The 12,955-nt window shown below is 42.3% G+C and overlaps 1 protein-coding gene across 2 annotated transcripts in view; it reads left to right on the top strand.

Moving 5' to 3' along the window:
* Positions 1 to 12,955, top strand: part of LOC145412627 (methionine synthase-like) — a 419,211-nt gene that overhangs the window by 380,502 nt on the left and 25,754 nt on the right. For both annotated transcript variants that reach the window (XM_080282544.1, XM_080282543.1), the window contains one exon: positions 2,018 to 2,148. In XM_080282544.1, coding sequence (XP_080138670.1) covers positions 2,018 to 2,148 — 131 coding nt within the window. The remainder of the gene's footprint in view (positions 1 to 2,017; positions 2,149 to 12,955) is intronic.

The raw sequence follows: 12,955 nt of genomic DNA, 5'->3' as shown, positions 1-12,955 counted from the left end.
TTTTGTATATATTATTTGGTATAAGAATAGGGCATAGAGCTTATTTCAATGGATGAAATGAGTGGAAAATTCCAGGGAAGATTAACTTAGCGTAGCACGGCCGGGCAGGCGAGAGGAGAGGGTAATGGAGGGAAGGTAGGGAGTGGAGTCAAGAATGGTGAGAAATGGCTAAATTGTCAACAATGGATGGGAGTACAGATGAGATTAGGAGTGCTGACTAGTGTTGGACATTGGCAGTACTGATAGATGATACAATCTACCACTTGAAAGCCCTGGGGAATTCAAAATAACACAGAATCGCAAAAGTGACACCCCGCGGTATGATCCCTTGCTCCCAAGCGTCACAAAAGTGACGCCCTGCGGTTAAGGGGTTAAGGTCTGAGCCACAAGATTGAGGGTTTCAGTACTGCAGTCATTGATTAGACACAAGGCTTTGACTAAGTTCTCCATAGCTATACTTCAGTAATCATGTTCTCTGTATTAGGTGTGGCAGAATAAATGAAACTTGCCCTTCTAACCTATGAAAATTGAAGTTCTGGTGCTTAGTTCGGGTCACCATTTTTCTGTGCCCAGTTCAAGCTTTATTTTTAAAACAATTAGCACTAGTATGTCCAGTACTTTTTGCATTGGCCATACTCAAAGAAATGCTGTTTTTCCACACAGATGTTTAAGATGTAGCATTTAGTAGTAAAGCTAGGTGACCCCACATCAGCTTTCAAGGCCCTTGAGGTGAGGAAAATTGTTTCTTCAGTTTCTTTTCAAGATCACTTTTCCACAGACAGCTCCGTGGAACGGGGTCTCTGGGTGTGCGTACAGTACTTTAAGTGTTAATATGTACAGCCATGTCTCATTTACCTCTCGTGTGGCTGCAAGGTCTGTTCACTCATAGATTTGTTTCATTCATTACACTTTGGGTAATTGTTGAAGCTAGTCAGTATTATTTTATTAGTTGCTTCTGCAAACCACTATCGTTCACAGTGGGCAGTTCTTGAAGTCAATCAGTTTATATTTTTAAGTTGTTACTGCAGATAGAAATATTTCAGTTTACATTCCTAATCTGTATACACTCTTTAATACTGGGAAATAAAAGAACTGGTTATTTTTATTAAGCCTTTATAATGCTTTTATAAATTATCATTATTTAGCAACAGTTCTTTCTTAATCGTTTTTTACTCTGAGCATTGGATATGTGAAAACAGAATCAAAATATTTTCCTCCCTTTTGGTATATCATTTTCCTCTTGGTTATCAGAAGGCGTGAAATGGTTAATCCAGCATGCTTTCCCGTTTTACAGTCTAAACGACCATGATGTCCTTCCCTTTGGACTCAATTTCCCTCATCCACTTGTGTTCACCTTTTGAAGTTGGAAAGCAAATATGGGTGGAGAAAATGGGGTTTGGGAGAAATGGCACCAGGAAGAAGACATTTTTTATCTTCTCATCTTTCTTCTTCCACATGTATGAACCTTGTCCAGTAGGTGGTATTCATGGTCATTGAGGCACTGCACCTGAGAAACCAGTAAATTGATGGATTTTAAAATAAAACCCATGTTTGATGGCTCAGAGGGTCCAGTGCCATATTGCTGCCCATCCAGGACCTGTCTCCCCTTCTTTACTTCACACTTCCATTCCTATTCTGCATGCCTTTAACATGGGTATATAAGGTGGCTTGGCAAATAAATGAGCAGTGCAGTAGTATGCAGCTAGACCAAGTCCACATAAACCATCCTTGAGTCAGTTCATCTTTTTTATTAGTGCCTCTCTGAAGTATCCATTTGATGATGGTTTTCTCAACCAAGCAGTTTGAAGTACAGTACAGGGAATCCTTCCCAGGGCTGGCATGGGAGAGAGAACTTTTGAGGCACTGCATCCATCAAGCCAGCAAAAACTGGGAATTTGCAAAAACTCACTAGTTGAAGTAACTCTCATCTTATTAGAAGCTTTCTTGGAGCTTTAGAATAGACAGATTTGCAGAGAGCTTGAAAATGCAAGCTTATTAAAGGTGAATTTACTTACAGGCAGAGAAGGAAGCTCAAGATCCATTTTGTTGTCTGTCAGACTTCATTGCGCCAATTGATTCTGATGTCAAGGACTACATTGGTATGTTTGCTGTCTCAGCTGGATTTGGTGCTGATCAACTGTGTACAAAGTGAGTACTAGGTGACTGGCCCAGCGCATCATAAAAATAATGAGTGAGTGAGTAGTAACTGAATGGATTAAATGTTAGAGAAAGACAGATTAAAAGTTGTGAGGAGAGGTGTATTGAAATCTCCTGAACTCATGCACATTGCAGAAATTGCAGCAGAATTTAGTTACTGTATTTCCCACCATTTAATGTACACTTTTTTCCCAAAAGATATGCCTCAAAAATCACCCTGCACATTATACCATGAAGGTCATGGTTTGGGATAGGCTAATGAGTTTAGGTGGCTGGTACCAAGGCCACTGGCAGTCAGACAGAGTGTGTACTGTCATATATAAATCATGAATAAACAGCAAACAACGCATTCTTTGGGTTAGATATGCACACACGTGGAGCATGGAGTAATTGCATCATGTTAACTGCATCTATAGATTGTTTTTTGCTTACTACTGAATGCAAGGCTGTTGTACACTGAATGCTTGCTACTGCCTGGTGTTTCCCTACAGCATCCTCATATACCTGTCCTAATGTCGCAACTTAAAATTGGAGATCGAGATCCATTACCAGTATAGTAATAAGATGTACCAGCATCTATATTCTGGTATTCAGATGCATTGTTCCCACATGAAAAATCCCATGGAGGAGGGCCCTGGCAGTGTTATCAAAACTGTTTTTTCTTTACACATCCTTCGCTGTCTTAACTGCTGTTCTTCTCTTCTCATTGTATCACCTGTAGATTTGCAATCTCTCTTATACTGTATGTAGTTGAAGACCTTCCTTGCAAATCATCAACAGTTACTTTACCTTCAGTAACACTCTTGGTCAGGTTTATTTGTCTGCATTTTGCCCTCTTTTCCATATGTACTTATTTTAGTGGACTGGGCCAGAGGAAGTCTGCTTCATGGCAAAAGACAGAGCGACATGGATGCATGATTAGTTTCTGGCCACCACCTTTGTGGTTAAGGCATGTGATAGAAGATGGATTTTTTTTGGAAGGTGAAACTGTACCAGCAGAGTGGTAAAAGGTTGTGATTGTACCCCAGTACAAAAATAAAGGTGAGCAAAGTGAGTGCAAGAATTATCATGGCATAAGTTTATTGAGTGTGGTAGGGAGGGTATATGAAAGAAATGTTATAGAGAAAGAATGAGAGACATCAGAAGTCCTAATGAGTGATGAACAGGGTGGCTTTAGGAGTGGTTGAGGATGTGTGGATCAAATATTTGCAGTAAGACAGACAGTGGAGAAGGCTTGTGAGAAGGACCATAAGATGTTCATGGCATTCATGTATCTGGAAAAAGCATACAACAAAGTAGACAGAGAAGGATTGTGGAAGGTTTTTCACACTTGTGGTGTAGATGGTAACCTGCTAGGTGTCATCAAGAGTTTTTATAATGGTAGTGAAGCATGTGTAAAGGTTAATAGGCATCTAAGTGAATGGTTCAAAATCGGTGTGGGCATGCAACAAGATTCTGTGATGTCTCCATGGTTGTTCAGTATATATATGGATGGGGTGATGAGAGAGGTAAAAACACGAGTAATGGAGAGAGGGATGGTGTTGGTAATGAATGGTGATAGATGGATTATCTCAAACTTGTTGTAAGCTGATGATGCAATACTGCGGTACTTTGCAAATACGCCAGGCCCTCCACATTTGCAGATTCTACTTTCGCAGCCCTTGCACATTTGCGGATTGTCCCTCAGTGGAGCTGAGATTTCATTCGCCGCCGCAAATTGTTGCCACACAGATGCTCACGGGTCATTTCATGCCAAAACAGGCCCACACCAAACTACCGCGCTCCTCTGTCTCCCTCTCAGTCTGTGTCCTGTGTCCTGCCACTGTCAGTCGTTTTGCTGCCTATGCGTTGCCACGCCAAACCTCCCTTGATTTTATTATTGTCCCCAATAATTGTGCCCTCACATGTTCAAAGGTAAGAAGTGCATTGCTTTGCTAATTTGTGAGTGAATTACCTTCCAATTGAGCGATTGATAGCTTTATCCCACGTGTGTTTTTGTTGTCCCGCTAGCCTTTTTATACAGTTGGTCTGTTACTAGTTGTGATATTTTATGCTGCTTTCAGGTACCAGATATGGCTTATTAATTACAGTATGTGCACATTTGCTCACAAGGGATGATTTGTGGCTGCAGAGGCATGGGGGGGGAGGGGGCACGCCAAACATTCACGGAAATTCCATTTGCGGGGGTCTGTGTCCCCCAACCCCAGCGAATGTGGAGGACATGGTGTACTGCACAAGAACTTGGTAGACTAGTGCAGTGTTTTGCTAATGTCTGTGAGTGTTGAGCCTTGAAAGTAAATGTAGAAGAGAGTTAAGTGATGGTTATTGAGAGAGAAGGTGAATCCCTGTGTGATGTTACACTGAATGGAGAGAGAGTGGACTTGGTGAGAGAGTTCAAATACCTGGGTACAGTGATAGAAAAGAGAGGAAAATGTGCAAAAGAAGTGGAAAGTAGAGTGACACAAGGAAGGAAAGTAGCTGGTGCTATGAAGGCCTTGATATGAAATAGAGGCCTGAGTGGTGCAGGTGCACGAGGCTTACATGAAGGAGTGTTAGTGCCATCTTTGACATATGGATGTGAGACTATGGTGTGGCATGAAAATGAAAAATCAAGAGTGAGAGCAGTGGAGATGGGACTGCTGCGGAATGTATGTGAAGTACAGAGAGTGGATAGGATACGAAATAATATGATTCATGAAAAGTGTGGAGTGAGGAAGTCTGTGGGGACCAGAATCGAAGAGAGTGTACTGAGATGGTATGGTCATGTGGAGAGACTGGATAACAACGGAGTGGTGAAAAAGGTATATCTGAGCGAATTTGAAGGAGGGAGGAGGCGAGTTAAGCCAAGGAGAAGGTGGAAGGATATGGTGGATGAGTGTGTGAGGAAGAGAGATGTGGAAGTCAGTGATGCTAGGGGACTGACAAGAGATCGAGCTGGCTGGATAATTGTTGTGAGAAGAAGTGCATAATCAGGGATTTGGCACCCCATTTTAATGTGACCATCTGGATTAACTCTATTGGGTACTTTTATGTGAAACTACAGAATGTGATGAATGTTTTTGGCGTATCAGACAGCGCCAGGATTCTGGAGACTTGAATGATGTGTGAATGGAAGCGTGGCCCATTGGATTGGGCAGACTTAGGCTGTCTTGACGTTGCTACTCCTCACCCTGCCCTAGGGTGGGAATGGACGTCTGGATGATGATGATGATGAAACACCAGTGTATTGACATTTTACCTCATGACTGCAGAGTACATACAACACTGCCTGTTTTATATAACAATGGGGAGATCGGGGTGGTGGGTGGAAGTAAGGGGTTGGTAGTGGCAGTGGGTGGAAGTAAGGGGTTGGTAGTGGCAGTGGGTGGAAGTAAGGGGTTGGTAGTGGCAGTGGGTGGAAGTAAGGGGTTGGTAGTGGCAGTGGGTGGAAGTAAGGGGTTGGTAGAGGCAGAGAGAGGTGAGGTGAGGTGATGTCGGGAGGGCTCAGGTTTTGTGCAAGTAAGGGGAGGGATGGAGGGACAGAGGAGGAGAGGGGTGTGATTGGAAGAGGGAAAGATAGAGACAGAGTAGAAAGATGGGTAAGGTCCAGAGTGTAGGGGATAACGTGAGGAAGTTTTACTATTGACAGTATATTTGGCCATAGAATTTACCAGATCATAAAACCCAGCATTCTGTACAATGGTATTAGATCATACTATTACAGGTACCTCAGGACATGTCCATTTCTTCAAGTCTCCTTTTGTTTACATTATTTTGTGCAGTCCCATATCAGTACGTGATCTGTATTTAGTCTGTGTATTACACATGCATTATTGGTGGTGTTTATCACATTATTGCGTTTCTTTACGCAGACTTCTAAATAACATCCTGTTTCATCTATTACGGTATACCTTTTCACACATTGCACATGGAATGGAGTACTGTAAATCCCTGACTTTGCTGTGCTCTTGGCATCTTTTGTTTTGCGATGTCTTATAGACTTCCTCAGTTCCTGAATTTCTTATAATATGTGCATGTTATTGCTGGTAGTGTTAGTAGGCAGGACTGTTCACGTCACATCACTGGGCCTCTTGATAGCTGCGTGTTCATGGATACTCCTGGGATATTTTCTAACACTGAATATTATTGGTATGGGATACTTAAACTCAGTGAATGTCTCACATATGTATAGCAACTTCTCCAAATACTCCTCTCTTCAAATTCATAGAGCTCTTAGATAAAAACCTGTCAGAACACTTTTCTTGATCATATATTAATATTAATTTGTCATCATTCTTGCATGTTGTTTTTCTGTATATTTTAAAGGCCAGTTCAGAGTCAGTCTTGATGAGTAGGGTAGCCAGGAAAAGCAAGCAGTTCTCTCTCTCTTCCCTTCCTCCCACCCTCTCCCAATCCACACCACACCTGAGACTTCACGATGTCACTTTGCCTCACCTCTCTCAGCTTCCCTACCAGTACCTTCACCTGCACCCCCACCCCCATCTTCCATTGCTATATATACAGGCATTGTTATAAATACTTTACAATTGGATTCTGAAGAAGCCATGAAGCAAAACATCAATACAGGCATATGGCAATCCCATATCGGTGTTTAATTTTTCCAGTTTGTCTGAAAACAGTACATCATCACAGGATGGATGTATCTTTGTGCATTCTGGCATTCGTGTACAGAAAGGTAATATTTTATTTATGTTCAGGGAAGTTCATTGATTATTGTGATACACGTCTTTCAAAATGTTGGTTACATTGGGACCATTAACTTGGGGTGTTTGATGACATGGCAGTAGATTGTGACATTACATGCATAAAATGAGGACCCACTTTATATGTTAGGCATCTGTTGTTATATCAGATCTGCATTTGCAGTTGACACTGTTTTGAACATCACTTCAACTAATTTTGATTATTCACTGTATAAATTAAATTATATATCCATTCATCCTTCCATCATCCAATCCTACGTTGCCTTATGAGGAGCATAGCAGCCTGGGGCTAGGCAAGTTGGTCCTGACATTTAGGTTGAGAGTGACCAGCCTTACTCATCTCTGAGTGGATTCTATGAGCAATAAACTCCAACCACCCCTTGTATACGAACTGACACGAGCTTAATCTGGTTGAAGCGCCGTAATTACCGTACCCACTAAACCACCAGGCACCATAGTTTGGTTATATGGTTACCACGCAGCATAGGAAATGGTTTCCTGGTGTACAGAAAACCATTTGGCTTGTTACTCAGTGTAGAATCACCTGTAGACAGAAGGAAGAGGAAAGAATGAAGGAAAGAATGACATAAGAGGAAGGAAGGAAAGAGGGGAGAGAGGAAAAAGCAGCCATCCAGAGCAGCACTACATCGAGTGAGGGGATGGTGAGCACAAATCATATAAATATTGCCAAATATATCTGTGTAGTCTTTCGCTTCTCCAATGCTTCTTCAGAACCCAGTGTATATGACTCCATATCCACACAGTTTAACCTTAACCCACCCTTAGCACTGAAGTTACCATTTTGGGTGATTTTAATGTACATAATGTAGAATGGTTATCGGATTCTGTCAGGACTGATGATGCTGGTCTAGAGTGCGAGTTGTTTGCAGAATCCTTTAATCTCACGCAGTTGGCAAAGCAGCCAACCAGAATACCAGGTAACCCTGACCATAATGCCCTACAAATAATCCAGATCTGTACAGAAGTACTGTCACCACTTTGATCTTCCGACCACAATCTCATCAAAACTTCATTAGTCGGCTCCTCCAAACTTCCCCGTTCTGAACCTGTCTTGGTGACCCAGCGGCACTTTGATTGGGCAGACTGAGATGGTTTCAGAAATTTTCTTGCTGACATTCCATGGCAGTCATTTTTCTTTAGTAACATCAGTTCTACCCAGTCCCACATTAATGACTTAACCCCTAAAACGCGGGGCGTCGCGTTTGCGACGCTCGCTGAAAAGGACGTAACAGCGGAGCGTCGCATTTGCGATTCGAGTTAATTTTGAATAAACGCGGACAAGGATGTTCCAGCTGGTATTGTCTATCAGTACCACCACCCTTTAGCTACAATTAGCATACTTTACCTTTGTACTACTGACCTCCATTGTTGCCGAGTATCGCATCCCCCCCCCACCACGGCCCGGCCAGCCTGGCTGTGATACATGGCAGCGCTCTGACTGCTCAGAACTGTAAATCTGCACTCTCCTCTCACAAGCAGTTTATGCTAATAGGAAACGCTTGTTTCCCCAGTTGTAACACTAGCTTTTTTTCACACGGTTTGCCCCTGTTTAGCGTCAGTTTACCGCAGGCTTTCAAAGTGACATTATGGCGAGTTCTAGCTCTTCCGAGTCAGTGCGAGCGGCTGACAGGAACGAGAATAAAGTGACGGGTGTAAGGCAGAATAAAAAGCGCGCTGCAGTGATCTTTTGGGAAGTAATATGATTGAAAATAATGTAGTATACGTGTTTTTAGCTGTGAAAATGGAAATGTTTGTTGAGTGACGGGAAGACCGCCGCCGCGCTGCATGTCGGCCGTACGCTTCGTTGATTTTAGACTTATTTTCAGTGCGTATTGTACAAATACGGATTCCAAACTACCTGTACGTAGTAGTATAAAGTTTACTGTGACAGAATGAGGCTGTGGTAGAGGGGAAACCAGGTTGCTGGAGGTGTGAAAGTGAAGATTTTGTTACCCAACTTTGCAAGTCTCCACAAGTCCTTTGGTAGTCCATGAAGGCTCAACACCTGTCTCTGGAGAAAGCTGAATGTAAGTACTGTCGCCATACCAAGTATAATGTTCTAGGGTTAATCTCTGATTTTTGGCTAATATTTTCCTACAGGTACTCAGACCACGATCGAACGCCGCCACCCGGGGGGGGTCGGCTGTCCATTGGCCGCGTATTAGGGGTTAATACAAGCTGGTATGGAATTGTTCATACCAAGACAACAGTTCACTAAAAGATCGGACCCCCCAAAATGGTTTGATAGCAGTTGTGCCAGAGCAACAGCCCAAAAGTCATCAGCTACTTAAAATTAAAAACATCTGAATCACTCAGTCAGTTTAATATTGCTAGAAACCATGCAAAAGCAGTAATAAATCTCGCTAAATCAAACTTTCTTCACAACTAAGCATCCAAACTACAAAACAATCCTAATCACAATAGATTATTCTGGTCAACTCTCAATTCTTTCAGTAATTTTAACAAGTCATTACCCATTCCCCACTAAAATCTTCAAACGGAGACATTACAAATGACCCATGTGGTAAAGCGAATATCCTTGCCAGTACAATTGCCAGAGATTTTACGTTAGAGGAAGTCAACCAGAACATCCCAGCACTAGAGCTTGACTCCCCTGAAATTGCTTCTCTTAAAATATGGACTATATTCTTAAAATCCATGCTAGACAATTTACATACCAACAAAGCTCCATGCCCAGATGGAATTTCTGCAATTGTTTTGAAAAAGTGCTCCCCAGAACTTGCTTCTGTTTTAGCTAAATTATTCAGACAATGCATACATCCTTCTTCATTCCCTAATTCTTGGATAGAAGCCAATATCCACCCAATTCCTAAGAAAGGAAGTTCCATTAACTCCTCTAATTACAGACCAATAGCAATCACATCTCTTGATAAAGTATTTGAAAATGTAATGAATAAGCACATAGTTAAACATCTTGAATCCAACAGCTTAATTAGTGATAATATCATTTTTGTCATGAAAGATCTACCATTGATATACAGTATATACTTTTAATCTCCTGACTCACACCATCCGTCAGACAATTGACCAACATGGAGAAACTCTTGCAATAACCCTTGATATTTCTAAAGCTTTTGACAGAGTGTGGCACCAATCCCTGCTATCTAAACTCCCCTGCTACGGACTAACGCCTTTTGTTCCTCTGATTTCCTCATATCTCAGCGACAGAAAGGTAGAAGTAGATAATGTATATTCCGGTTTCCATTCAGTTAATGCTGGCTTGCCACAAGGAGTAGTTCTTGCTCCAATTCTATTCCTAATTTGTATTAATGATCTCTTATCTGTCACCCATAATCCCATCCATTCATATGCCGATGACTCAACACTTCATAGTTCATTCACACTTAAACACCCATTCTATATATCTATATATTGCTAGACGCCTCAATCCCGTTCGGGGTGGCCATAAACAAATCGCCTCCACGTCGCCCTGTCCCCCGCCATTTCACTGCCTTGCTCCCAACTCACACCCCCCTCTCTCATATACCTCTCCACCCAATCCCTCCATCTCATCCTCGGCCACCCCTCCCTCTCCCCCCCTCCACCTCACTCACATACACTCTCTTCGTCAGTCTTTCACCCTCCATCCTCTCCACATGGCCAAACCATCTCAGTGTATTCCTTCTAACGCTTCCTATCGCATCCACATCCACACCACAACGCTCCTTTATATCCTCATTTGTCAGCCTGTCTCTCCATGTGACTCCACAGGCTCCTCTTAAATAACTAATTTCCACTGCTCTCACTCTTGACTTGTGCCCTTCCAACAACGTCCAAGCTTCACTTCCATATGTTAGAGTTGGTATCACAATACTGTCATGTAGTAACTTTTTCACTTCCATGCTGACTTCCCTGTTTCTTATCACTGCTTTCAAGGAACCAGCAACCTTTCTTCCCTGCTGTACCCTTTCAAGCACTTCACCCTCCAAACCTGCAACCCTACTCATCACACTACCCAAGTACTTAAATGTACTCACATTTTCCAATTTCTCACCATCCAACCTCGCTGTACATTCACTGACTTCACCTCTCTCAAAGACCATGACTTTACTCTTCCCTACATTCACCTCTAGATTCCATTTCTTACACACTCTCCCAAACTCATCCACCAAGCCTTGCAGCTCACCTTCGTCTTCACTCAACAACACAGTATCATCTGCAAACAACAGTACAGGGTGTTTCCAAACACTATCCTCTCTCACCAGGGCCACTCCAACACCCACTACCCTACCTTGTACCTCTTTTATTACCCCATCCATGTGCAGATTGAACAACCATGGAGACATGACACATCCCTGTTTCAACCCAACCTTCAAAGAGAAAAATTCACTCAGTTCACCATCCACACGCACTGCAGCCTTAGCACCATCATACATACTCTTCACAGCATTCAACAACTTCCCATCTACTTCATATATTCTTAATACCGTACTTTAGGGTTAAGGGACAGAACAGGGAGGCTGCAATGGATCGTGCAGCGTGGAGAGCCGCCATTAGGTGACCAAGGCCGACACATGCAAGCATGTTGGAGCCTTTAAAAATGAAAACGAAAACGAATCCTTGTCTATCCACCCTGTCATATGCTTTCTCCAAATCCATGAAGGCTGCATACAACTTCTTTCCCTTCTCTAGAAACTTTTCCACTAAAGATCTAAGAATGAATATCTGATCTACACAACCTCTTCCCTTCCTAAAGCCTCCCTGTTCTACTCCAGCTAATTCCTCTGTTATTTCCCTAACTCTGTCAGTAAGTATCCTACCATACACCTTTCCTATTATACTAAGATGACAAATGCCCCTATGATTACCACACACTTTTTTTTCCCCTTTTCCTTTTGTACAAGGGAATAATTATACCTGACTTCCAGTCCTCCGGGACTCTACCTTCCTCCCAGGCCAATCTGCACATCTTCCACATTCATTCTACTACTATCTCTCCCCCATGCTTCAGCATTTCACCACACACTTCATCAATTCCTGGGGCTTTCCCCAATTTAACTTTCTTCGTTGCTTCCACAACTTCTATCCTACTGATTTCTTCCTGTCTTCTCACCACCCTCCTTCTTCCAGCCATTCCCCAGCCACTTCTACTCACATCACAATTCCTTAAAGTGTTCTCTCCATCTGCTCACCTTTTCTCCCTTCTCCACTAGTAATCTACCATTTTTATCTTTCGCTTCCCTGCTAACATCACTTCCACCCTGTCTTACTCTCTTCACCTCTTTCCAGAATATTTTCTTACAGTCCCTCCACTTTACACTCAAATTCCTTCCAAATTCCTCATCCACTCTCTTCTTACTCTCTCTTACTAATCTTTTTACCTCTCTCTTTCTTTCTACATATAACTCTCTCTTCCGCCTCTCAACTTCTTCCACGCCCCTATTTCTCATCCATTCATTGTATGCTTTCTTCTTTTGTGCCACAGCCTGTCTCACCTCTTCATTCAATCACGCTGTTCCTTGCACCCCCCCTTCGTCTTCTCTTCATCCCACACACCACATCACATGCTGCACATTTTTCTTCTGTGAATATCATTCACAGAGTTTAAATATCTCTAACTCACAACTCAGTACAGCCATCTCCATAAATCAAAACTTATCTAGGATCACTGAATGGGGACAAAATAACCTTGTCTCATATGGTGCTAGTAAGACCAAATACTGTATATACCATTACTATAGTCGCAGCGCACGACTTTGAGGTTGTCATTATCGTATGCTGGCAACCTACCATCAAAAGTGCATCCGATTTCATATCATATCATACACGAATATATTATACGCAAATATTATTATACACAAACATATTATACACAAATCACTTGTCTCATATTGTAAATGAAATGGGATGCCATTTTGAATGGTAGGTTGCCAGGGTACAACAATGACAACATCAGAGTCATGTGCCGCGACTGTAATAGACAGATAATGCCAGATTCGTATAAGCTACTAATATTCCTTCTCCTAAAGTGTTAAAATTCTCAGTGCTTCACTGAACAATCTCCTCAGTTGGACCTGTCATGTTAGATCGCTTGCTAAGACCTCCTCAGAGAA

Source organism: Coenobita brevimanus, chromosome 93 (assembly GCF_032717465.1).
Source record: "Coenobita brevimanus isolate Jiangsu-jjx chromosome 93, ASM3271746v2, whole genome shotgun sequence".
Classification (NCBI taxonomy): Eukaryota; Metazoa; Arthropoda; class Malacostraca; order Decapoda; family Coenobitidae; genus Coenobita; species Coenobita brevimanus.
Note: the sequence above shows the minus strand (reverse complement) of the source record. Positions and strands in the feature narration are given on the sequence as shown.